The sequence below is a fragment of the Urocampus carinirostris genome, chromosome 11 (genome assembly GCF_059441175.1).
Source record: "Urocampus carinirostris isolate Australia breed hairy pipefish chromosome 11, RoL_Ucar_1.0, whole genome shotgun sequence".
NCBI lineage: Eukaryota > Metazoa > Chordata > Actinopteri > Syngnathiformes > Syngnathidae > Urocampus > Urocampus carinirostris.
Window position 1 is genome coordinate 20,179,509 of NC_142359.1, and position 27,987 is coordinate 20,207,495.

A 27,987-nucleotide genomic window follows, 5' to 3' on the forward strand; every position below is an offset into this window, starting at 1 on the left:
ACTTGTTCTCAAAAAGTGATTGAATATTGACATATGTAATAACGCTCAGTCAAAAATTTAGGTGTCACATTTGACCGCAATCTGTCCTTCCAAACACACGTTAAGAATATTACTAGAACAGTTTTTTTCCTATCTTTGCAACATCGCTAAAGTTCGCCCTATACTGTTTCAGTCGGATGCGGGGATTATAATCCATGCGTTTGTTAAATCCCGTCTCGATTACTGTAATGTACTACTCTCCGGTCTCCTGAAGTCCGAAATCAAGAGCCTGCAGCTAGTACAAAATGCCGCAGCGAGGCTTTTAACTAAGACAAGAAAGTTCGATCACATTACCCTGTTTTTAGCTAACCTGCATTGGCTCCCTGTTAGCTTGAGATGTTATTTTAAGTTTCTGTTGGTATTATACAAAATCATGCATGGACTTGCTCCCTCATACCTTTTAGAATTAATTTCCCCCTATGTTTCGGTCCAGAGCTTTTCCTCTGAAAATGCTGGCCTACTAGTGATCACAAGAGCCAAGAAGGTTCAAGAGCATTCTCCATTCGGGCCCCGTGCCGTGAAATCCTCTTCCCCCTGAGATTCGATCTGAATCCTCAGTGGAACTGTTTAAAACTAGCTTGAAACACACTAATTTTCTATAGTTTATGAATGTCCTATATTTCATGTTGACAATATCTGTGGGTTGTTTGTTATTGCAACATTCATTGCACCCTGGTCATCCTGGAAGGCGGATTACTTTATGTGCGGCCCCTTCTCAAGGTTTCTTTATTTTCCTCGTGTTGAGGTTTTTGAGTTTTTCCTTGCCCTCATGCAGGTTTTAGATCAGGGGATGGTGCTCTCTTCTCAAAGCTGGTACTGCCGTTGTTCCTAAGTCTTGCACCAACTCCTGTACTACTATCGGCTTTATTTTTCACTTGAGCAGTAGATAAGCGGTTTTCATTACTACGTAATACTACGCTGTACTACCATACAATGGGAATCATTTTGCCTACATGTTTATAAAGAATATTACAAGCAACCACTATGCACTTGTGCTTTAATGAGGATTTAAGTTTTAAGTTTGTCAGTTTTAATTTTTACTTGTGATCATCAATTATTTTAGTTTGCTGCGACTTAAAAGATTGGATATGATTACTTTAAATTAAGTGCAGGAATTGAAGACATGTACATATGAAACACAAAGGCCTTTACCAGACAAAGAGCATTTAATGAGTCACAAAAGCAAATGATCTTACATTTCTGAAACGGAAGAGATTTTTTTTCCCTCTTTGTTAAAGTTTTAATGGAACCAAAGAAGCAAGGATGAGCCGTGCGACAGAGTAATTGAAATCTTCTTCTGGAAAGAAACGAGGATGGATTTTGTGCACTAATAAAAAGTAAAATTAGCTATTCCGAAATAATAGTGCAATATTTAGAGTTTATTATTGATGTGTTTCTATGTGTCACAGCCGATGCTGCACTAAATGCTGCCACAAAATTGTTATTGATGGTTGGATTGATTCATATGTATAAAATACACAGCTCGCCACAACCGCCACAACACCACATTTGCTATTCATAAGAAACTATGAGAAGTAGTTGTATAAATACTGTAATTAACAAAAAAACACCTTAAAAAAAGTAAAAAACAAATTCAAGATTCACTCACCTTGCCGTCATCGCCATCCTGCCAAGAGGCCCTGGAAGCTGCAAACAAAGTTTGGAAGAAATCTTCTAAAAATCATCAAATTATTTTTCCAGATGGCTCATCTCTTATGAGCTTCAATGCATCTACACAAGTAATGTAGGAATATCTGCTTATGAGTTACATTACAGAAATCATATTTACACTCTACATTTACCCAATGCATGTCTTTATAATCTGCGAGGAATGAGGAGCAAAAACGGTGCATGCAAAACATCGAACCAAGAGAGAAAAGTGTTAAATAGGAAGTGCACTGTACCATGCTGTTTGTAGATGGGGGCTTTTCTATACAGATTATCTTTGACCTCAGTCTCTGAAAATGGGAATAGGCAGTAGGAAGGAAATCAAACAAAAGACAACATAGGAAAGACAAAAGAAGAATGGGGAGACAGCGTGTGAATGACATAGGAAGAAAAAGAGGAAGAAGCATGAATTAGCAGTTATTTGGGGATGAAAAGCAGGAAAATAATGCATTGCATTTTTCATTTTCAAAGTAAAAAATATTGCATTTCATCCATGTGTGAATGTTTATTCCTTTCGGTTAGTGAAAGCTCCATTAGCAACTGGTCTTTCGCTGTCTATTGGTTTAAGGGTTCATTTTTCAAGTGAGGCAGGTGTGTACATTTTGGTCCTTATGGGGATCCCTTATTTTGGATTTGGGTGGGCAATACAGATATTTTGGTATCAATCTGATCCAATATCGATACTTTTTGCTTGGAAATGTCGTGATCAGAGAATAATGGAACTCTTCTTCCCTTGAGTTAGTTTATACTTATGATAAACAGAGCACAAAGAAAAACGCTTCATTTTAAAATTTAAATGTAAATAGTTTTTCATTTATATCGCACTCTTCAAGTCAATGAAGACCTCCCCAAAGCGCTCTACAATGTGCTTCACACTTACCCATTCACACACACTCACACACCGATAGCGGCGTCAGCCATACAAGGCAACTACCTGCTTATCGTTGGCATTGGGGATTCAGTGCCTTGCCCAAAGACACTTTGGAGGAGACGGGAATTGAACCTCATGATCCCAAGACGAGTGCTTTACGTCCTGGGCTGCTGCCGCCCCGTTGTTAAATTGACTGAATGGCAAACTTTAGTATAAAACAATAATTAGAAATATTTAATACTAATGAAAAATTAATTTATTTGGTCCCCTTAGGAAAATTCATTTTCACTGAGTGTACAGCGTGTGCCAAATTCCTTATGTACTGCACCTGTTATTCCGAGGCAGTCTCCCATCCAAGTGCTAACCAGGCCCGACCCTACTTAGCTTCCTGAAATTGGGTGTTCTCAAGGTCGTATGTCCGTAAACATTTCTATTACAACTCTTTCAGAACAAAGCCAGAGAGAAACGAAAATACAAATATAGTACTAGATAACGTTGCAACAAGAGAACAAAAATACATTCCTTCCAAGTGTCAATTCACTCTCATTGGCAACAGATTCACAGGTTTTTGTTCAGAAACAGTAACATGTTTACATTTCTGGTTCCAGCTCTTTACTCTTTGTTTTCATGTGTTTATTTCAGTTTGGGTGTTTCAATAGCAGCAGACCACTTTATCACACAAACATGACACCTCCCATTGTCCTTTTCTGTAAAGTCCACTCCATTGTGCGCTTCCTGTTTACCTGTCATTTTTAGCTCCTGGTTGGGGGAGTGCACATCGATTTTGCCCACACTTTTGCTTGGCAGGATGCAGCAGAAGACAAGGGAGGAAGGGATGCTAAAAGTATGCCTGTAACCCATAACTCAAGCATAAACTTGAAAAGTGGCCAAGGGCTCTTGGTAAGAGAGAGAATGGCTGCCCTGTCTTCACAGAGAAGCTGCGCGTTGAGGAAATTGAGGAGTGAAGCATCAATCCAAGAACAATTGTATCAAATACTTGCTTATATTGATAATATTGATATCTGGATCGATCCGCCCACCCCCCATCAGTGTTTGAGTTGAGGACATCTGCATTTGTTTGTATGTATGTTATTAAATCAGTGCTGCTAATCCGTGCTCACATGTTTTCTTTTGTAACTTACATTTAATACATTAGGTGCTTTCTTTGTTGACCTGCTGTTCTTTTGCTTTAAGGTCATTATTTGTTACTTAGCTCACAAAAATCTAGTAATTGTTTATTTGGATTTTTTTAAAAGAACAATAAAAGGTGAACGTCTCAGCCACATTTGGTTTCCTCCACAACACCAACATCAAAAAACGCATCACAGACTTCCCCAGTTTGCAATCCTTAGTGGAGCTTTCACTAAATGCCCTACATCATCCATGCATTCGATTTGTAAATGCAACACAGTCAACTACCTGTGTCATAAAGCACTAAGGTGTTCTATGAGCATAAAAACCAACCCATAAATAGGCATTTGATGGGGGCACTTTCCCAGTGTGTTATTTTCCTACCTGGTATGTGAAAATGGCGGGGAGCCGCAACGTACGAGGAGGTGGACGATGGGGATTTACCGTCAGAGTAGGCGGATATGCTTGGGGTGCTTCGCCCACTTTCACTTCCTGGGGTAGGGAATGGAAAACGGGTAAGCACAGTTGTGGACGTTTCTTACGAGCAAAGACTTCAATGGATGCACCACACTCTTGTAAGGGTACTCAAAATGTTACGGGTCCAGGGATAACAGGTCTGCAATATTTATGTCACAGTTTTAATTGGCCGAGAACTAGTCTGAGGAATTGGTCCTGTGTTTCTTCAATTGATGTTATGCACTTTTTGCAACTGGTTTTGCAAAACCCTGCGCTACAGCTCAGGAACCCCTAGTTTGAGAACCCCTGTACTGTCACATGCACGACTAAGTGATGGGAGTCACTGGTCACGAAAGACCGTCACGAAAGACCAAAGACACACAAGGCATCGCTGTTAAAACAACTGGTATGAGAGGCCATTTGAGAAGTAAATTATACTTGCTCTCACATTAACATCATACTCTCGTACATGCACAACTATACTCTCAAACCAACACAGTTTTACCCATGCACAAACACTACTATACTCTGTCATACATACTACTATTCTCTCACACACACAATACTATCAGAGTTCCTAATCCTTTTCATGCTCCAAATCAAGCACTTTTGAAAGGTTTTTAAAGCCAATTTTCCAATTTCTCTAGTACCAATAAATGAAAAAATACGGTGTATATCATGTATTTTACAGAGCCACAAATATATCTTCAATTTACATATGCGATTTTTAATCTCGCTGGTGCATTTATCAAGACTTGATTTTTAGATCTTGAGTAAATCTTGAATATATTTGTGGATCTGTGATTTTTATTCATGCTAGTGCATTTATCAAGACATGATTTTTAGATCTTGATTAAATCTTGAATATATTTGTGGATCTAAACAATTAGCGTTTGAGACAAATCTCTCGCAATATAGGTGTTGGTTGAAATGACTATTATACCATAAAAATGAATTTATATGTAGCTTACAATTTCCATTGCAGGAAGTTCTTTCCATTTCTATCTACCACTGGGAAACACAGTCTTAATTTTTTTGCATGGCCCATAAATAATGCCCATAATTGATAAGAAATCTTTGCTTTAACATTCATTTTAGAGTGCCCTGTTTATAAGTAGCATTCATGTGTTTTCCTTGGGGCGTCGAAATGATGACGCTTCATAAGACAATGCCATACAAACTAACAACAGCTGCTATTAATCACGATTGGAGAAGAAATGCAATGGCAAAGCGAAGCCATCATAGAGCACTGTCAGTGTCATTTTTAGGGAAACTGTTTGAGAAACATGGTAACAATTTCAAGCATTATCAATCACTAAGCATTTTCAAAGATTTCAAGCACCTGTACTAACCCTGTACATACTCTCTTGCACATATTACTATACACTCATACACATACTACTATGCTGTCACACACGTAGTTGTATACTCTCTCACATATACTGCTAGCCTCTCTCACACAAACTCCTATACTGGGAGAAAATCCAGTTTGATGTCGAACTGTACAGCATATCAGTGTGCATGGCCTTGGTTACCAAAAGTACCTACAGTTAAACAACACTGAGAGGTGAGGTGATTATTACACTAGTTGTGAAGAACTCTTATAGTGAAAGAATAGTAGTGTATGTGAGAGAGTATGAAAGTGCGTGTAAAAGTCTATAGAAATGTGTGTGTGTGGGGCTGTGGTATTGCTTTGTGTGTGAGAGAGTATAAGTGTGTGTGAGTCGATAGTAGTTTGTGTGTTGGAGTATAGTAAGTAGTATGTGTATTAGAATATAGTAATATGTGTGTGAAATCATAGTGGTGTGTTTATGAGAGTATAGTAGCATGTGGGAGAGAGTAATGTTTGTGCATGGGTGTCTGTTTAAGAGTATTGTGGTGCTTGTGTGAGAGTATGATGTTACATCTGGGAACGAGAACGATTTACTCCTCAAACAGCCACTCCTAAACTTAGACTAGTCCGCGACCAAGCCCAGAAAGGTCGGTTCCAGAAATTCGGCCTTGTAAACAGCAGATTCTTGTTTATGCATCGAGCTGGAGATCATAACAGATTTTGAGTATAAGATACAGATTAGGGGGTTGGATCATGTTTAATTCTTCTGAATAGGGGGATAGGCCTGGCCACACATTGAAAGTTGGCCAAGTTCAGAAAGAAATTCCACATAACACAATGGCAGGGGACTGCACAGGTTTTTCAAATCCACACAAAGATGAGCATAGTGCAAGGACATTTAGAAAAAGGACCTCACTCATTAAAACCAAAAATACCAGACAACATCACAAAACGCAGTTAACCAGTCCATTGAGGAGAAGAGGTGCTTTACCATTAAGGGAAGAGAAAGTGAGATGCAAAGAAGTCCTAGGTAAGGGGTCCAGTTTGAACCCTGAGAGATAATTAAGAGATTATTAGGATGTCATGCGTAAAAAAAACAGTTAATGTATTTTAATTTGGGTGAAAACTCAGGATGCATCACAGCACACTGTTTGTCAAGTCCACAGGAGCGCAAACAAAATACAGTACAGACAATGGAAGATTTGCTGGTACCATTGACAAAATGGAACAAAATGGTCAAGGCTATTTCTGGGTAAAGCTGATATAAATGACGGTATGAAAAGAGACCAAATCTGCTGTGTAGTGAAAGACAGAATAAATAGAAAGTTTTTCCTGTTGTTTATTGCATCAGATACATTTTATATTTTGCAATTTATTATTTTTGATTAATTGTTATAAAAAAAGTAGATGAGAGGAATGGATGCCGCCAGGCTACACTTGCCCAAGACACACTACATGAAGTGGCACCCCGATGACCCTGCCGGTTAAGGGATCCGAGCACCCTGAACATGTCCTGTTAATCAGCATTATAAAAACACATTGATGCATACTAAGACGGCATCTTGTTGCATTCCAGGAAATCCTTTTTTATGGCGTCATACTAGCTAGCTGGCGTTGAGCTAACCTGTCGCCTAGCCAGGATTCATTCCAAAAGCCCTTGATTTTTTTGCCCTCACTTATTATTCATTTTATGGCGTGTTGCAACATTACATCATTACATTATAAAAGACCCAAAAGGAAAAAAGGGATGAGGGACTATGTGCTTTCTTACACTGAAATAAGAAGCTCTCAAATTCCGTTGTGCTATTCAGGGCTGGGTTAGGGTAAGAAACTAAATATGAATAAAATTATGACTCACAACACGTGGTAAGCTTTCTCGGCAAAACGAACATAAAATGCGACAGAAACAAAATGAAAATAAATCCAAACAGCTTGCAAACATCATTTTTGCCGTTCCATGTATTCCGTTACTCCCCAAGCCTGCACAAAATTTAGTCATTTTATTCATATTTAGTTTCTTTTGTCTTTTATTAGCATATTTGGTATTGGAGTAGTCCAAAAGTAATTGAAAGTAATCCAGTTAAAGTAACCCTACCCAAACCTGGTGCTATTGTATGACAGTAAAGACCATTCATTTATTCCTTCAACTGCAATTCTGTGTTCTGTGTTTTTAATCAGTAAATCTATACTTGTTATTTCGTTACTAATATCTAATAATTAAATGAATGTTTCTACTTTGTGGGTTTTAACTATTACAAGAGCATTTTTGAATGCAACCCTGCGAAAACAAAGGATTACTATACTGGAATACTGTTTGGTGTAATGCTCTTTTGTCCATAACTCCAGCAAACTATCCAATGCCTGCATTGAGTGAGGCTTCTGTGGAGGGATACCTCGAAAGTAAGGGATGAAGTTGTTCTGCTGTAGCATGGACAATGTGGTCGGGTTCAAGTGTATTGACACACTTTTACCTCCACCCCATAGTGTGGTTCTAGCAGCATTGCTAAGCCCCTTTGCCCCCTGGGGATGATGTGTGGGGGGAAGAGGGGAAGCCCTGGCCAAGCTGTTGAATTGGATGCCATCCGGCAATGGCCCGAGTGTATCTGAGCAGTCAACTTCTGGTCCTAAATGTCAAATATCGATTCACAAAATGTGGAAAACGCAGTCCTAAACAATTAAATGCAGAATGTTCAAGCAAGAAGGGAAACAAAATGAAGCGATTATATGATTCCAGAGCTGCCAAACATAGAAAATGGTATTTCAGAATGAATGAAGAGAATTTTTAGACTCTGAAAAAAAATTCCTTGTAGCATTTGAAAGCAGCATTTTAGGTTGAAAGTGCTTCTTAGACGATTTTATCACTTAAAACAACTACAAACAACAAAGTAGTGACAATTAATATCTTGATTGTAAAATTTGGCATGAATAACTGTTGAACATTTGTAACAATCAACAGACTTGGAGATTACAATTTAATAATAGTGATGGACAATTGGTTTTATAAAGCTTTTGTAATAAAGATCGTTTCCTCTACATTGCACTCATGGAAATGTATTAAGCGAGACTTTATATTTAAATCAACAGCATCTGGAGGAGAAATATGAACATTGCTTGATTTTGCTTGAATCTTCGTGGTTTTCTTAGAAAATGTAGATTTTGTAATTCGCTATGAAAAATTCGTACTATTTGGTAGCTCTGTAGTAGCATTTGAGAGACACGTTTTTTAGTCAAAAGTATCTTAGACAATGTTAAACTGCACATCGAACTTACTGTTATTTATGTTATTTTCCTATTTTAAATAGAAAATATGTATTACGTCATTTGCTTTAAACTGGCGTAGTAAACTGAGAAAAAGTCGTACGTTATGGTATCTCCATAGTCGCATTTAAGAACAGCATTTTTAAGATGAAAGTAGTTCTTGGACAAGGTTTAACCGCCTATTAAACCTGCTGATACTGCAAGTTTCCAGCAGATGGCACCAATGCACCATAAATAACCAAAGAACGATCAACATTGTCAATAGAAAGATTAGGAATGTATGCCTTTTTTTACCGTAGTTTTCATGGAAAATGCATACAACGTAATTTGCTATAGACTAAGGTAGTAAACTATGGAAGATTCGTATATTTTGTTTGTTTGTACATGATTCAATTGTTTGTTTGTTTGTAAATGATTCAAATTGAATCTTTTCTTCCGGCGCCGTCACGAATGGCAGCCACTCCAGCAGCTCCCGTGTTATTTTTCGATTGTTCTCGATTGTTCTCAGCTCAGGGATGCTGCTGGAAATGTGAATTTCCCTTCGGGGATGAACAAAGTATCTATCTATCTATCTATCTATCTATCTATCTATCTATCTAGTATTTAATAGTTCCGTAGTAGCATTTAAGAGTGCCGATTTTACGTTAAAAAGTGGTTCTTAGATAATGAAAAATTGCACATCAAACCGGCTGTTACTACAGGTGTCCCGCAGATGACACTAATGCAACATAAATAACCTAAAAAACACGTTACAATATGACAACGGTTTTCTATTTGCTATAAACTAGCGTAGTACAGAGATATTTGGTAGTACTGAGACTGATATCACAAAAAAACAGGGAAAGCCAAATGTAGTACCTGGTCGGCTGTTCTGAGGAGAACGGGATGGAGTGTAACGTTCATAGCCCCCCATAGAGCTGTTAGAACTGGGGCTTCCAGGCCTATGCTGACACGGGGATTTCTCTGCATCGCCCTGGTGGAACAACACAAAGATGAATCAAGAATCAACATTAATCAAATTAACACATTGGGGCTAGAAAGGCCTTCTCTGCTGGCCTAAAAAATATCTGACTCATGCGATGTTATTTATATTTTGTACATCCAAACTTATTAAATAACTTGAAATTCTCGGCTTTCTACCATTGCTTCTCCCCTGGTTGCACTGCTTCCAAATGTGTGCTTTAATATTTAATATTTACCCAATCATATTTAAGCCATTAGTTGTTGCCAGGGTCAGAAATCTACCCAGAGGCCTTCACAATCAGTTCAGCAGGCCTTTAGGCATAAATTAAGTGACGATAAACCTGTTGGTTTAGACAATCAGAGCCAGTGCATTTTAGAGGGCATAGCGTAATGTCACCTGTTTCACAAACTATGATTCGCTAAGGAGCAGTAACGGAAGTATAAGAACGGAGAGTTAAAGATCTGAAGCTGCAGTAAGTGTTCTATAGCCATAGCTTTTGAGGGTTGGATTGAGTCAGAAGTAGCACCACTGAAGGCCTAGATGTGAAATATGGGCCACCATTGCTTATTATCACATGGCAACAATTCCCCACACTGAAAGTCACTTGCCCAGGCCAAATGTACCTCGCCGTAATGCCTCTCTTCTGATGTGTAGCTGACGTAGGGCGAGTATGAGAGCATGTCAGGTCGGTCTATGTTGTAGATGGCTTTGGTCTTCGGAAGGGCTGCCAGATCCTTATAATCCAGCAGTTCTTCTCCAAGCTTGGCCTGGCAATCCAAAACAAAAGCAATTAACAAAATTGCTAGCTAATTGCTAGTTAAATTGAATCGCAGGTAGGGTTTTACAAAAATGACTCGGTTTGGAGAGCCTGAGGCACTGGAAGCCGGAACTGATGTGACACTCTCAGATGAAGCCCGCGTTACCTGAAACCAATTATTCATTTATTTGTCACAATGTTCATAATTTACAGTTGATTTCAATTTCAGTTGATTTTATTTGGGTTTTTAGGGTAGAATCTAGATCAGGGGTGTCAAGCTCATTTTAGAGCAGGAGCTACATGGTAGAAAAAAATTCTCACCCCGGGGCCAGACTAAATTACAGGGTTCGTAGACCTTTCATGGCCAAATCCAAGAACTTTTTAAGGACTTTCAAAGACAATTTTCCAATGTCTCCAGTACCATTAAAAGAAGAAATCCGGTGTGAATCATGTGTTTTGCAGATCCATAAATGTATCATACAGATGCAATTTTTAATCTTGCGTGTGCATTTATAAAGATATATGATTTTTACATCTTGAGTAAATCGCAAATATATTTGTGGATCTGAACAATGCATTGTAAAAATCACGATAAATGTAGCTTACAATTTTAGTTGCAGGTAGTTCTTCCTATTACAATTTAGGACTGGGAAACGTTTTTGGCGTGGCTCATAACAAATGCTCATAAATGATACGTAATGCTTGCACTAATACACATTTCATAGTGCTGTGTCTATGTGTAGCGACCCAGAGGGGGCGATGACGCTTTATACGACAATGCCATACAAACTAATGCCAGCTGCTGTTAATCATAAGTGAAATAATGTAATGGTAAAGTGAAGCCCCCAGAGAGCAAAGTTGGCCATGACTTGTTGTGAAACATGGCAACATTTTCAAGCATTTACAAGCACTTCAGTGAGAATTCAAGCACTTTTTATTCCTTAGGGACCCAAGATTAAAATTCAAGTATTTTTAAAGATTTCAAGCACACGCACTAACCCTGTTTAGACTTTTGCAATGACACCCATGTCATTTTTCAAACTTTGTTTTTTTCAAATTGCTTTAAAAAAGGCGTCCGTGACTTTTAAGTTAAATAACATTAGGATGGGTTTCCCTCAATATTCTCTGATTTATTAATAGTAGTAGGCAAATACAGCTACAGTGGTTGCTTTGCAAGTGGTACCCGGCTTTGGCGATGTCCAGTGGCCATATTTAAAACTGCAAGTCATTGTTCGACACAAAGCAGTCCTTTTTTTTCCTTGTGCTTCTCAGAATTGTTATTTTACGTCAAATAAAATAATTTGACGTACCAGGAACTTGACACTGTGATCTAGATTAATCTCACTAAAGTTCTCGTGTTAATCTATGAATTTTAGTTTTAAATTCTTCATAAAAAAAAACAATCAAATAACATTCTTCATTTGACATGAAGGGTGGTTGGCCCCTATGTTCTGCTTTTCTGCATGTTCCTTACCTTACTCTTCTCCTCCTGCTTCGAAGCTTGTCTGCATGGGGGGTGCCAGATAGAAGAACCTGCAGGAGAAAAACGAGTTTTTGATTCTTAGGGAAATCTGCCCCTACACTAATTTAAAATGTTTTTGGTCTACCTTGGAGGTACATCTCTTCTCCTTCTGCAAAAATCTGCTCACAACGAGCACAACGAGCACAGGATGGGTGATAGTGCTTCTCTCCAGCCTGTAGAATGATTAAAAAATAATGGAATAAAGAAAAGCCAAGATCATTGGAACTGGCATCAGACCGCTAGGGAGACCAGCGATGGGCAAACTTGTCCTGTGGGCCAAATTCAAGCCGTCAGCGTTTTTAATCCAGCTTGCCAAAATAAAACGCAAAAACTGTACAAATTTTTGTTTTAGAGACGATCTCTGTTCCGTAATACCGGTCTTTCCTCCATAAAAAATATTTTTCATAAAGTATTTTTCTGTATTATTTCTTATCATTTATTTACTTTTTTCGGCCAGCACGGCAGCGCAGTGGTTAGCGCTTGTGCGGCATAGTTCCAAGGTCATGGTATCAAACCTTCCTGTGTGGAGTTTGTATGTTCTCTCTGTGCTTGCGTGGGTTTCTTCTGGGCACTCCAGTTTCCTCCCACATTCCCAAAAACATGAATGTCAGGTTAATTGACCGGTCCAAATTGTCTGTAGGTGTGATTGAGCGAGTAAGTTGTATGTCCCTGTGTACACTGCGACTGGTTGGCAACCAGTTCAGGGTGTTCCCTGCCCACTGCCCGCAGATAGCTGAAATAGGCTCAAGCACCCCCGCGACCCTACTGAGGATAAGCGGTGCAGATAATGGATGGATGGGTGGATTTATTATATTCAACAAGATATATTCTGAATTTCATGCAAAAAAACACTACTTAGCTAACTTTATTGCATTTAAATTTTTTTAATGCATATTATCAAATGAAGGGCTTAAAAAGGTTATAATATGTAAGTATGCTTATTTCTGAATATTTCACATTCAATTTGATGAAATGGTCTATCAGTTAAACAAATATTTAAAAAATAGTAAGATATGTGTAGATATCTGCGACTATATTTATCTATAAAAGCATCTTTTTTTCCTCATGCCGAGGTATTGAGACCTATAATCAATCAATAAATCAATGAAGTCGCCTTATAATATTGTAACAAGTTAACCTTATCTACAACACATTAGTCATGTGGTCCATCATTCTCCACAGGGTGGGCCGCATCCAATTTAGTCATTTTGATAGAAGGCTTATATAGCTAATATAGATACATACAGCACGCATTTTTTGCAAGGCTTATATTAGGCTTTTTATATTTTGCATCTCAGAACACATTAGATTTTTGTGGTACAAAATGCTCTATACAATAGGTAGTGCTATAGTTCTTATCCTTTTGCCATCCATCCATTTCATCCATTATCTGCACCGCTTATCCTCAGTAGAGTCGCAGCTATCTACAGGCAGCGGGCAGGGGACACCCTGAACTAGTTGCTGGCACAGGGAGAACATGCAAGCTCCGCACAGGAAAGCTGGTTGCTTGATTTGAAACTATGACCTCAGATCTGTGACGCAGACAACCTAGCTGCCATGACGCCCTTGTCCTTTTGCCACTTCTCAAAAAAGTTCCCTTTTGGAAAGTTTTTTTTTTTTAATAAATATTTAAAAGTAACTAAGGCAATAATGATCGATTCAAGAAAAATGTTACATTGATGAGTGAAGGTAGAGTGGAATTACAGTTATCCTGTCAGGGTCTGATATGCCTCCTACCACCCGAGGGCCCCAACCAAGTTTTTAAACTGGGCACAGGTCTGTCCAATGTCCTTAACCCTTTAAAAGGACATTTTGATCAGCAAACTAGGTTGCTATCATTTTTCAGTTCTTTTGTCATTATCATCACTTCCCTTTAAGGTTTCTGTGTTTCTGGTTTCTTTATTACTTATCTCCAAGTATTTTCCACTTCCAGTTTTCGTCTTTGTTTTAGGTTTTGGTCATTTGTGAGTTTTTGTGAGCCCATGTTTGGTTCCGTCTTTTTTCATTAAATACAATCCATTGTTTTAAAAACCTCTGCCTGCAGTTCCTGCCTCCCTCACATGGGTCCATCACCTCCAAAACGTAACAAATCCCTCACTGTGTCGCGGTGTACCTTTCGCGGTTTTGATACTTCATAGATTTTAATCGTGTAATGCATTGTGTTCTTCAGCAGACTGCACACAGCAAATGCTATCACAGGGGCAGATGTGCTGTCAGTCAAACGGAAAGGCGAGCGCACAAGTTAATATGTCCAACTAAACAAACCACAAAGCCTGGCCACAGCTAATACTTTAGCAGCTCGTTACAATGAAAAGAAATTCATCATTTATATCGGACTTTGATGAAAGTTAGAAAAGCGCGAAGCAATTTTGATCATAACCAGGTGCTCTGTGGATTGGTATTGGGTAAGGGAAAAGACTGAGACGACGTAGAGAGAGAAAACAATCTTGAGGCTGCAGGTCCGGCTTCCTGCTACAGCTAGGCTACGTAAAAACTCTTAAGACACCCTTGCGGAGCCTGTATCTCACCAACGCAAGATCCATTACTCATGAAACAGATGACCTAGCACTACAACTTGTGGGAAACCGCTACATTTGTGACTCTTGTATTTTGATTGTCACGGAGACCTGGTTTAACCCAGGATACCCGATGCTAGCGTGCAGCCACCGCTCTCTACATCACTTTCTTACATTGAAAGAAGCGCTCAGATTTCTTCGCGCTATTTTATAATGACAATAAAGATTCATTCATTCATTCGACTGCAATTCTGTTTTGTGTTCTTATTTGTAGATCTACAGTCTTTATTTTGTAACAGTCGTATATGTTATATGTTACAGATATCTAATAATAAATAAATGTGAATGGGATTTACCTCCAAGACTTTTCCAGTAATATACTTCTTGCAGCTCTCGCATTGGATGCCGAACATGGCGTGATAGTCCATCTCACAGAAGGGGATCCCGTCCCTTTAAAAACCATTAAAGAACTCATTATAACAAATGAAGCCTGTACTGTATCTCGTTTCTGTCTCAGGACTCACTTGCTAATATACTCGGCATTGAGGACCTTGTTGCACACTTGGCACTTGAAGCAGCCGAGGTGCCAGTGCTTGTCCAGTGCTGCAAGGGACTGCTCGTTTCTAAATTCTTTTCCGCAGCCACAGCAGTCTGGACAAGAAATTAGTCCGGTTGACTTTATGTAATGGATGACATAGTTGTGTCATAAAGGCATTATAAGGTGCACCTAAAAACCTTAAATTGGCCAGAAAATGAAAGTGTGCCTGATATACCGCAGAATATGGTGGATAAGAAAGGAAATGCATACAGTATTTATAGGTGTGCATTACCACACGAGGTTTTACCAGTATACTATTGTATATGAGTGATAATAGATCATTCGCCAATCATTGCTGATCCATATCGTCCTCGACCATAATGCTTTCCTGGTTGTTGGTTGAGTACCGATTTTTTTTTCCCATAGGAAACAATGGTAAGTATTTTAATCCGTTCCACCCTTAAAAAATAATACCTAAAATATGAAGAAAACGTGTATCTAAACAACATCAAAGACCATAAATGTGTACATAATATATGATAAACATGAAAAAGAAGAAATATAAACTATTTTGTCTATGTTACATACCTTTGGACAATGTGATGGCAGACAGGAATGGGTGTGGGAAGCGACTTTTCCATTTCCTCGAGTATCTGAGGCCTTTGCTTGGTAACCGCTGTCACTCCCACTGCCACGCTAGTTTTCTTTATCGCTTCTTTATATTTTATAAAAGTCGAAATTGTCGACTTTGCAGGCGAGATCGGACACTTGAAAGCCATTTTCATACTTCGTGATTATTTCCTTTTTCGGTCCAATAGTTTACCTCACTGTTTTCCTCTTATCCTTCCCTTAATCACTGTTGTTCTTGGGACCCATGTTCAAAAGCAACGCAAAAGCACAAACTAGAAAAAAAGTCATTTTGAAAAGGACATACCCCATCACTCATTGACGGTCTGGATAGAAGTGGCGGTAAAGCTAGGCTAACTCGCGCCACCAAATGCATCTCGGCTCCACTCGTTACGCGCAACATCTCATTCGATTTGATTATTTTGGGCTATTTTGACTCGGCTTATTTCAGTTGAGCACCGAATTCCGTGTCGAGCATCGAAACATTCTTTGGTCCAACACCGATTTGGTTGAGCATTGAAGCGGTTGAGGACTGGGGTACCACTATATACTGTATGCATCGGGATTCAAACATGGGTCGTGGCGGCGAGGGCACCGATATGCAACCACTAAACAAACACTGATTTGCATAGAGCATTCTGTTCTGCATTCTGACAGGTTGAACAGTCAATTTCTTCGATAACATAGCGAAATACAGACAGGAAACAGAAAGTGTTTCAGCAAAATATTATACAAGATTTTATATGAACGTATACATCTTAAACCGCAACATTATTGACGCCAACGTAAACCGAAGTTTTGTATGTCATCTGTATCTCTTGTGGTCTAGTGGTAATGTGTCGGTGCCCTCACTGCTGCGACCCGGATTTGATTCCCAAACAACATTTAGCGGTTAATGAAATTTGTATAATCATGAGGGTTTAAAGAGCCCAACCGTTATACTGTTACCGTAGTCTCAACTTCCGGAGCATCTAATATATGAAATATAAATATATGAGAAAAGGCTATTTTGGGGGTGCGTGTGCTTTAAAATGCGATGCACCTTATAGTGCGTAAAATATGGTACTTACTATGGACAGCCTGGATGGGTGCAGGGCTATTAGCAGGAAGAGGTTGGGTACAGTTTTGGCAGACGCATTCCTTCCCATTGAAAGTCACTCGGCCACCGGCTGGGAATGGCTGCCTGCAACGTAAATCAAGGCATTTTATGTTGAAAGGAGAAATGGATAAATTGTTTTTGGAGCTATAAACAGCCATAAATAGAATCGGCTAAGATGAATTTACTTATGCTGCAAATTGTCACCTTGCTTAAATAATTTGCTTAGTCATTTTTCATGTTTTCGGGATACATGAAACAAACTAAGACTGATTAAATTTGTATTAATAACTCTTAATAAATCTTTGTAGGATTAAATGTTTCCTTCACGAACAATGAAACCAATTTTGTATCTGGTTACAAATCACCCAAAAAATACAAATAAAACACTGTTTTGGGAGTGCCCATAGTCTTTTTCTTTCAATTCAAGTTGGGCTATTCTTTAAGTCAAGTCAACTTTATTTGTATAGCCATTAAACAGTAAGAGTCTCATAGTCCACAATTACAACATCCCATGATCTGAAACCTGCATGCGGGCAAGGAAAACCTCAAAAACCCTAGCATGAGGAAATTGTTATAAAATGTGGCAAATGAGACTGATATTCTGATGAGATCGTCAACATCTTTTTATAACATACACCAATACAAGGTTTCCATAAAGTGTCTTTTTTTAACTATAGCCTACAGTATTAAGTTGTTATTCATATTTGTTAGATTTTATGAATAACAGTATCTAATCAAATTGCATTTGTATATTTCAAGAACCATTTTTATGAATGTGTTGCTATTTTACAAACACCTAAATTAGCTATTTGTCATAAAAAAGCTTGTCTCATATTTAATAAACCACATCGGATAGGTAGACTCAGTTAATGCAATGTGATCACCAGATTTAATAAACACTCCATAAAATAGAATAAATTTGAATACAAATTCCAACAGACTGTATAGACAGAGAGACAGGAAGACAAAAATTAAGAGCCATATAATATATGTATTAAATTGACTTATTTTTTTATAATATTGAGTTCTGCGAATTGCTGGCAACTTATCTAGGATGTCCCTTGCCGGCAGGCCAAAAGCTTGAGGTTTGACAATGAATTAGTTTATATTGATTTTTTTTAGTTACTATTGCAAGGAAGGCAAAAGATTAGTGAAAAAAAGGAAATCAAAGATTATAGTTTGCTCACAGTAGCAAAATAACATGCAAAAGTACAGTAGATAGATTTAGAGGTCTGACTAGCAGTTTGAAAAAAGGATGGATGATGAGACTGGTGGCAGCTAGAGAAAACTAAACATGTTCTGCCAATTTAACTAGAATAACTCAAATGTATACTAATGTTTCAATTCCTAGAGCAGGAGTATCGAACTGATTTTTTACCGAGGGCCACATTAGCTAATGGCTGCCCTCAAAGGGCCTGATGTAACTTACAAATATTTATAAATGTAATAAGTCATGACCAGAACAGAATCAGGACCCAAATGCATAACGTTAACCACAAGTTTATTGATAGAAAGAGGAAGGGCTGCGGCCGCGATCCGGTGCTCGCTGGATGCGGGAAGCAAGCCGCTCACACAATCGGATCGTGATCCGAATACGGAAGTGGATCTTCCGGAGCGGGAGAGGGCGGTGTCGAGAACGGAAAAAACAGGTCGATAGCCGGGACAGGAGAGCAAAAACTTTGTCGAAATCAAAAACGGGTCATAAGCCGGGACGGGAGAGCAACGTAGTCGGGGTCAAACAACAGGTCGTAGCCAGAGACAAACAGGGTGATCAGGATCGGACGGGTGGAAAAAAACGGGTGCAAAAAGCGGGACCGACAGGAGTCAGAGTCAAAGTGCTTGCCTTGTAGAAACAGAGGTTTGCTGACGGACTGACAACAGGAGAGTGAAAGGACTGGGCTTAAAAAGGACAAGGAACCAATCAGGTAGCCCGCAGCAGCTGGCGCCAACTTATTGTCATCGTGACAATAAGTGTGTAAAATCAATGTAACTACTCCTTTAGGTAAAGCACCTCTGGATATTTCCAATTTTCAAGTCAAAACACAACGGTTGCATTGATAAAAAAAGTCATTACACATATTTAATATTTTATAAATTAAATACAGTTGAGGTTTTGAGTTTTTCCTTGCCCTCATGTAGGTTTTAGATCAGGGGATAGTGTAATAATAGTCTGTGGTTCGCAATCATCTGTGGTCTGTGCAGCCCTTTGATACTCTTTGTAATTAAGGGCTATACAAATAAACTTGACTTGACGTTGCCCGACATATGAGACTAAAATCAAGGTTACGAGAATTTACAGACATGACCACCAGAGACTGGGGCTTTAAACTCATTGCATTATCATCTTATTTATCTTACTACTGTATTTTTATGTTCAATTGATATTTGAATGTGTTTTTAATGATCAGTAAAATGTGTTTAATAGCTTAATAGGCCGGAAAGAAATGAATTTCGTATTGGGAAAATGTGTTCCAGATACAAGCAGTTTCAATATACAAGCAGGATCCCGGAATGAATTAATGTTGTGTGTCGAGGTGTGACTGTAAAAATAAATGACAAAATTTCCCGGGACATTTTTATGAATTTATTTCTCAAATTCACTCATTCATCGATGCGTATATAATCAAGTGTTGTGGCGCTTAGCAATCACTTTGCAGATATCGGTTAGCCGACAGGCATTGTAGTAAATGTAGTTTTTGTTTAAAGCCTTCTTTTGACTTGTTTATTTTCAGCCCCGGCAGACCATGTGATGTGGCAGGCCCCATTGGCCTACGGGCCAAGAGTTAGTTTGAGTTTGAGAGAGAATGCAGCTTGTAGAAAACAGACAAATCCTCTCCTCTAAAGTGTAAAAACGTCAATTGACTATTTCAATGGGTAATTAAAGTAGTTATTTTAAAAAAAAAAAATTCTAAGGGGTAGGGTTTTCAGGTTTCTTACTTGCAGGATGCACAGACGAAGCAGCGCGGGTGGTAAGTTTTACCCAGCGCAGACACCACCTCCCCTTCAATGAAGTCCTGGCAGCTGAAACAGCGAGTACCGTGTAGACGCTGGTAGTCCAGGGTGCACAAGTATTCCCCTTGTCGCAGGAAGAAGCCTCCATTGGCCAGTTCACATCCGCACACTGGACAGACAACAGGGAGCTCCATCATTTAAGGGTAAAATAGTTCACACGGTGACCGCTCGGAGGTAAGTAGACTTGTCGGACCTGCCCCGCTGACCTAAATGGTTTACTTTCCAGACGAAGCATTTTGCACAAACATGCGTGCCAACTTGCAGTAATGTGTGTGTCTGTTGGGGCTTTTGGCAAGTTTGTGAGAGGTATGCACTGTATTTCTCACTGTGTAGTTGGTCAAACATTTCTGTCTGGAAGAGACATCGGGATTAATCCGTAGAAAGCTGCTTTCATTTAATGAGGAAGAGTGCCCAAGAAGTGAGGATAAGCATGAATTAATGTCTACATGCTTTGGAAGCTTCTGTTTTCTGTTCCTAGACCTTGCTATGGTGGTATGTGCTGTCACTGCACTATGGAGTAAGGCAGGGATGTATAACTCAGTTTGGCCCTGGAGCCTGGTCCAGACTTTCTGCTCTCAGGCGGGCCGGATCAATAAAAGAATGTCAACTCCATATCTTGAGGGTTTTTTTCAGTGTTTAATTTAGCACACTACACTAGCTTACATTGGTAGCCGACTCTATATATTATAATCAAAGGATAACAAAGGGACCTTTTCCAAACACAACAAATGTATTCGAAAGATTGGGGAAACGTGTTTTCATGTTTGGTATTGAAAGTGTTAACTGGTTTATTTAAAGTAAAGTGAATGCAGTTTCTATCTAAACCAGGGCGTCAGGCTACACAAACTCAATACTGCCCTCTAGCGGCCAGAGAGACCATTTGGTTGCACATGTTTAAAAAAAAAAAAAATCATAACTTTTGATAGAGATAACCTAGAGACTCACTTCTTTTTTTAAAATGCTCAAAAAATTCGGGCGGGCCGGATCAAATTGCCCATTGGCCCGAATCTGGCCGACAGGCAGATTGGACAGCACATATGCAGTAAGGGTTTCTATGACTGACACTTGGTATGCTGCTAAAGTAAGTATTGGAGTACAGTAAAATCTGGTCAAGTAGCAGCTAATATTTTCTTATATTTCAAATACTGCAGCTTTAACTGCTGTACAGCTTTTTTTTCTTGGCCAGCAACAGTAAACCAATAAAACGAACTAGTACTTCAAAAAGGACCAGGTAATTGTATGATTAATTACAACGTCCATTATTGCTAATCAGTCATTTGTATTAAAACTCATCCTGATTACGGCCACTGATCTCAGCAATAGTCGAGCGGTGATAATTGATCCCTGACAAAAGTGCGTTTTGCAGGTCCCCGCTCGCAGACATATGGAATTAGGGATAATAGATTGTGGCTGGAAGGCAGCACGGCGTCGCAGTGGTTATCGCTTGTGCGGCACAGTTCTGAGGTCGTGGGAACCTCCTGCGTGGGTTCAAATCCAGCTCCCGGCCTTACTGTGCGGAGTTTGTATGTTCTCCCCGTGCTTGCGTGGGTTTCCTCCGGGCACTCCTGTTTCCTCCCACATTCCAAAAACATGCATTTCAGGTGAATTGGCCGGTCCAAATTGTCCCTAGGTGTGACTGAGCGAGTGAGTTGTCTGTCCACGTGTGCCCTGCGATTGGCTGGCAACCAGTTCAGGGTGTCCCCTGCCCACTGATTGCTGGGATGGGCTCCAGCACCCCCGCGACCCTACTGAGGATAAGCGGTGCAGCTGATGAGATGAGATAAGATGAGATTGTGGCTGCACGAGTGTAGTTCATTTCAGGCGGAAAGAACAGCAAAAATAGAGCCGCCAGTCCCGCCAATATTGCACTATGCTAGTCCCTGCTTTCAGCAATAGGCGATCAGTGAAAATGGATTGCGGCCGCATGAATGCAGTTCACTCTTTGGTAGACACAACAGCAGAAAAGAGCAGTCAAGTTTGAGAAAAGTTTTTCACTTTTTCATTTCATATTTTTGCATATTGAGGTTGAAATGAAAAGCTTTGGATTTCATTAACAATGCAGTATTTGCGCATTAAAGTGAATATTGTTACTATGAAATGAAATGAAATGATCTGCATTTATATAGCGCTTTTCAAGTCAATGACTTCCCAAAGCGCTTTACATTGTGCTTCACATTTCCCAATAGCGGCCGTGATCTGTGCAGCCATGTAAGGCGCTAACCTGCTTATTGGGGGTATTGGGGTTTCAGTGTCTTACCCAAGGACACTTCGGCATGTAACACAGACAAGCCGGGATTCGAACTGGGATCCCTTAATCCTAAAACGATCGCTCTACCTCCAGAGCTACTGCCACAACTAGGTGTTGTTTGGAATTTTCTGGTATTTTTGTTTATTTAAAAACATGCAAATATGGGTCGAACTGCTCAATCCTTTCCTTTAATACATTTCAGAAGTGGAAATGTTTACTTGGTTTCGGTTGTGGCTTGTAATTAAGGTAAACCAGTTCAGAAACATTAATCTAGACCAGGGCACTCCAACCTTTTTCAAGGTGAGAGCTACTTTTTATGATTACTTAGCGCAAAGGGCACCCAGTCTGATTTTCTAGAATGGCAACTTATCTAGATGGCTTGTGAAATAGCCAAAAAGTAGCTTGATAGTTAGCTACAAAAGTATACGGGCTTAACACTAAGAGAGAGCTAGAACGCTGGCTAAAAGAATAAAAAATCAAATTAAATAGCCAGATAGAAAGCAATAAAAGAAAAGCTAAATAGCTAGCCAGAAAGAGGCCAATATTTAGCTTAACGACTCGAAAAAAGACCAAATGTTAGCTAGATATCTTTCTACATTTTTTGCTATTTAGCAAGCTAGCTTGGTACAAAGCTAAAAAGAAAGTCAGATAGCTAGCTAAACAAAACGGCAATTTTTTTGCCAATTCGCTTTATAAAACCCATAAATTGGAATTTAGTTTGTTGTATTTCCTGTAAATAAATCAAGAAAAATGCTTAAAACATGAATAGATTCTGATTCCATTCTCCTAACTATTGCTTAAAAATGATTATCAATACTTGATTTTTTTTGTCCATGAAGCCCATGAACTGGAATGTATTTATTTAAATTTCTTTAAAAAAAAAACAATTGATCATGTTATTACTAGGATATTACTATGTTGTTACCAGGTTAATTATTAAAAATAGGGTTAAATTGATAATTTTACCAGAAAATCATAACGACCCAGCACAACAGGTCTGCGGGCAACTCAACTGTCCTCAGGGGTGATCTAAACAATGTTTAATGGTAATGCCATTTATCAATTACTAATAAGTTAGGTCACTAACATTGTGGACATTAGGGCATCCATGTTTGAATTCACTGCCTCATTAAAGTTGAGGATATACAAGTGTGATACACACCTTTACAAACGAAGCATTTGATGTGGAAATGTTTGTTTTGGACTCGCAGGGCCTCCCCTTTGCAAGGCTTCCCGCAGTTCTGGCAGGCGACAGGGCCTCGTCCCGGTTTCTGCTGTGCCGTTGGGCTTTGCACAGCCTGCTGCTGAATCACTAAAGGGCACACAAATACACACATACAGGGATGTCAAGAATTTGTGCGCGGGAAAGGATAATTGACACAGTCGGGGCTTATTTTCATCTCCTTGGGTGACAGTCTTTGTCAGGTATCCACCTAAAGGGTTTGGCTTAATTGCCGTAATGTTAAAGTATTAAGTCAGCCAACCGGTTTCATCTCTGCCTCTCTCATGCACATAGCACAATGGTTCACTTGTAAATGTAGACTACCTCTTACCTTCGACTCAGCAAAGCAGTTATGATTTATTGCAGGAGGGCAGTGTTGGGACTAACTCTTTACAAAGACACACACATATTCCTGAAATGCAATTAGTTTTTTCTAATGTATTGATAATACAATTCGCAATCCTACAGTCGTTACTACTTGGTGTAATGCTATGTTACTCTACGATTTATTAATGCAGATAACAATTCATACTGTCGCCTGATTGTTAAATAATCTTGCTTCACTTACGTTATCACATACGTCCTTCAATTCAGTAGAGGTTTTCCCTAAAACTTGTATTTATTAACCTGCAAAATACACTTAATACAGTTATGGTCTCAAGTACAGAGTACGAGGACGATGAATTTCTCCACAAGTAGATATTCTCCCCTAATGTATCCACTTCCATCCAAGCCTAATTTACTACTATGAATAAAACATTTTTTGGATGAATGAAACTTTTATTTCGAACATGACAAAAGCAAAAACAAAACAACGAATCGAAAAACAAAAATAAAACACATAAAAGATGTTAATACATGTTTGATAGGGAGTTGTCACGGTTGCCATGGCGCCCAATTGGTCCCCACCGTGTGGTGCCAGCTTCTGTCACGGTTGCCATGGCGCCCAATTGGCCCCACCCATGGACACCAGCTGAGCTGTTGACAGATTGGCTCCCTGTCAATATTTAAACGCTGTCCTGTCATTAGCCTTTTGTCGGTGCGTCCGAGAATCTCTGTTTTTCCTGTGTTTTTGCTCATGTTTTGCTCCCGCCACGATCTGTGTGATTTTGACTTTTTCTGTTCCCGACACCGTCATCGCTAGCCAAGGAAGTCCCACTTCCGCGGCTGAGCAACCTACTACGCGTGACCAACGATGTCCGGATCGAGTGTGCGCTCCTTTCCCCAATAAAACTGTAACATTACGCGAGTGGGTCCTGTTCCCTGTTCTGGTCCTGACAGGTGTAAGAAGAAACATATGCTTAGTAAATCCTACCCCGAGACTTCCTCAACAATTACATCCCACATCTGTGTATTTACATGTAAAAAATAACTCGGGAATATACATATTGACATTGGCTCGGTGAATACACAGTCTCTTTATTATCATCATGATCACCCTCACTACTTCCATCACTTTTTTTACCATCATCATTATCATCATTACCGTCTCTATACATTTTCAGCATGTTATATAATAAGAGTATCTATTATGATAACAAGTTTTTTTGGGTGCTCATGATGAAATTGACTGCTATGTAGTGTGTGTTGTCCGTTATACAAGTATATTTGGACCTGCTACCTTAGGGGGTCCGCCCCCAGGCAGCAGGACTAGCATTCTTGAGTGTCATGATCAGCACGGGAGCTTGAGCCATTAAGCTCCCACTTGTCTGCCCTAACTATGAGATGTGCAGTATATATTTATTTTCTGTTCTTTTTAAGATGTATATCTATGTGATTGTATCGCTATTTATTTAGTTTTTGTTTGCTTTTCACCATCCTCACCAACATATGTATTTACCTCATAGTTTTGGTTTATAAATATGGGTCCAGGTTTCGAGGGATTTGCACAATATGATGACAGTTACATAATAACAATGTTCAACAATTGCAATAAGAGTGTAGTTGATGGTGATAACAACAATAAACATAATTGTCATGTTAGTTGCTGCAAAAATAATAAGCTTAATTATAAGCTTGACCCATCTATACTACAAAATATAATAGTGAAATCAGCAGGTCAGCCTATATGCACATATTTGGGTGTGTCAGCATGTAGCAAATGGTTGGCAGCACGTGGGAAGAGTGGCGTAACTTTTACAAGAACAACAAACGGGAAATCAATGGAGCAAATATGAGCATAGAATTTACGCTAAAAGGGTGCTGAATTTTCACATTCATTCATTCATTCATTCATTCCAGGCAGTTATATTCTTTGTGTACACATGTAAATATAAACTAAATAACAGAATGCCTGAAAGGGAGTGCGGCGAAGAAAACGTAACTCCATATTTTATTTATAAAATTAATTTTGCAATACATCATGTCAAGAGAAAAAAAGAAAACCTCTTGGACATCTTCCAGTGGTTTGAAGCTGGGACAAAATGGTTATGGAGTTTCTCGGCTAAGTGTTTGTTTGCGAGCTCTCAAGATAGCACAAACCAAGAAATATTAAGAGTTCACTGCCTCCACAGGTTCTTGTACATGTTTTCTTCTATTTCGTTTTCTTTTTAATTAAGTTTAAGGGGGAGGCTTTTATGTGAGTATATAAGGTAATTTCTAACTGGAATTCTTCGTGTCAGTAACCTGGGGGGTAATAAAATTACTTTTTAAATAAAGTCAATTGTAAATATAACAAATTGCTGTTTTTCAGTAACGCGCCCGAAAATGCCCAAGGTCATATGTGCTCTGCAACTAGCAAGAAAAAAAGACCCAGTGATTCTCAATGCTTTTTACTCATAAAAATAAATACTTAACTTCAAATCGTCTCTCAAAATATATTATTCTTTTAATTTGATTACATTTTTATAAACTCAAACATAAGTTTGTCTACCAACAGGTTATACCAGGAATGCCTTTTAAAAGTGCTAGGCTATACAGTATGTCCTGCCTAAAAATAGGATGCCTCGTAATACTCGACAGCATTCCTGTCCCATAACTATTGCATTTGGAGGCCTGATCAATTGCTCATATTACAAAAGCGGGTAGCTTCGGCTTGACTCTGTCGTGGAAAGAAATGTACCACCATTTTTATGAATAGGGGTTCTGGTGATGTCTGACATGGCAGTCTAACTCTGTGTTGCTCATGTGATTTGTTGTTTATTTTTAAAATTGTAGTTCTCTTGTCCTCTGCAATAAGTGCCAGATATTTGCCATCTCTTTCAAGGTTAACCTAATGCCTGACCTATTTTGTGACTGCACCCGACTTTGTATAGACGCTGCCCTACTTACGAACAATTGTTCGTAAGTTGAATTTGTTGCTTCAGTGCTATATTTTGAATGGAATGTATGTTTAAGGTTTATGTAAGTATGTTGAAGGCTTGTATAAGTAACCTTTATTGTTTTGTCCTTCTCCGTGGTAAAAAGTGGCCAAAAAAAGCGTTCCGACCATTTTCTCAACCGCATCAAGCTTTCTTATTCCACTTTCATTTCTAATGAAATGACTCGCCTCTTCTTTACACTTTACACCAACCATATTGAATGGATGCACGAGCTATTAAACAACAAAAATATAAAAGTTCTTAGTGCACTGGAGATAGAGTATAGAATGTTTACACACAAACTAGGAAGAGGACGCTGATTTATTCTTCAGGGTGGATGCTGGAAGACCTCTCACAGCGCCACACGCCGGTAATGGCGGAAAGAAGCACTACAGTAATGTCCTGTACTCGGGAAAAGGTGCGCACAATACAAAATCTAACTCACAGCAATGTCCGGATATTTTTCGACATCCCGAAAAAAATGTTCGTATCTACTTGTTTTACGTAAGACAAATGGTTGTAAGTAGGGGAGCGTCTGTACAGGGTGTTCCAAAGGTCTTGGGCACATTTGAATTCTCCATATCTTATAAACTATGAATGGTAATAAGATAAAAGTTGTGCTCTTTTGAAGCTAATTACTTTAAAGGTGTGGTGCATTGACAGAGGTGTCCTTTAAAAGTTCTATCTCTATTAAGTATGTGCCAACAACGCCCAACTGGGTTCAAAGAGCCTTTATATATTTTTTCACCGCACCTATCTGCTTTCATCTTACGTTTACCATCGGTAACACATTACGTTTGAGGGAAAGGAAGCGTGTGGTTGGGAAAGGAGAGTGATTCTGCGCTACTGCTCGCTGTTTCTTTTTTTCTAGGATGAAAATGGTGGAAGTAAAAAAAAAAGACTGTTTCAAATACAGTCCAAATGCCCTCTCAAACCCCAAAAAGATGAAAAAGAAGTGTTTTTTCGAGCACGTCTAAGAAAGTACATACTCGCACGCGTAACACAAGCAGCTTGACAGGGGCTGCAATGGTGATTTCAGCCAGAAGATGGCATCACCAAGTAGAATATTTTCAAATTACGGCCACTACCTTTAAGTTTTTTTGTAAGGCTATAAATTTTGTTATTTATTTTCAGACTTATTTATAGCATTTACTAAACCAGAAAAAGCTTTTTTGTGTGCTTGAGTTAGCAAAAAATAATGGACTTTTTTTTTTGCATTTCTCAGAAAATTTCGGAAAGGACCCACCACGGAGGAAGTCCATTGTGAGATGGCATGGTGAATTCATAACAGTTAGGTGCTTATGCTGAGTTAAAAGAACAGGGCGCCCCTCAACCTTAGAAGATGTAATTAAACAAATTCAAACTCCTTTCCCCGTAGATCGATCAGAAGAGCCAGTAGGGAACTTCAGAGTCCTACAAAAACTGTC

At 39.0% G+C, this 27,987-nt stretch overlaps 1 protein-coding gene across 5 annotated transcripts in view; it reads right to left on the bottom strand.

The window, feature by feature from the left end:
• ablim2 (actin binding LIM protein family, member 2) overlaps positions 1-27,987 on the bottom strand; it is a 39,781-nt gene that overhangs the window by 2,492 nt on the left and 9,302 nt on the right. For 2 of the 5 annotated variants that reach the window (XM_088347675.1, XM_088347674.1), the window contains exons 2-15: positions 23,202-23,351; positions 19,717-19,900; positions 16,751-16,863; positions 15,040-15,166; positions 14,872-14,965; positions 12,085-12,172; positions 11,952-12,010; positions 10,566-10,643; positions 10,344-10,487; positions 9,615-9,729; positions 6,490-6,549; positions 4,094-4,201; positions 1,944-1,997; positions 1,649-1,686 (exon numbers count right to left, since the gene is read on the bottom strand). In XM_088347675.1, the coding sequence (XP_088203801.1) occupies positions 1,649-1,686; positions 1,944-1,997; positions 4,094-4,201; positions 6,490-6,549; positions 9,615-9,729; positions 10,344-10,487; positions 10,566-10,643; positions 11,952-12,010; positions 12,085-12,172; positions 14,872-14,965; positions 15,040-15,166; positions 16,751-16,863; positions 19,717-19,900; positions 23,202-23,351 (1,412 nt within the window). The remainder of the gene's footprint in view (positions 1-1,648; positions 1,687-1,943; positions 1,998-4,093; positions 4,202-6,489; positions 6,550-9,614; positions 9,730-10,343; positions 10,488-10,565; positions 10,644-11,951; positions 12,011-12,084; positions 12,173-14,871; positions 14,966-15,039; positions 15,167-16,750; positions 16,864-19,716; positions 19,901-23,201; positions 23,352-27,987) is intronic. The other 3 variants (XM_088347677.1, XM_088347676.1, XM_088347678.1) reach the window with 3 other exon arrangements.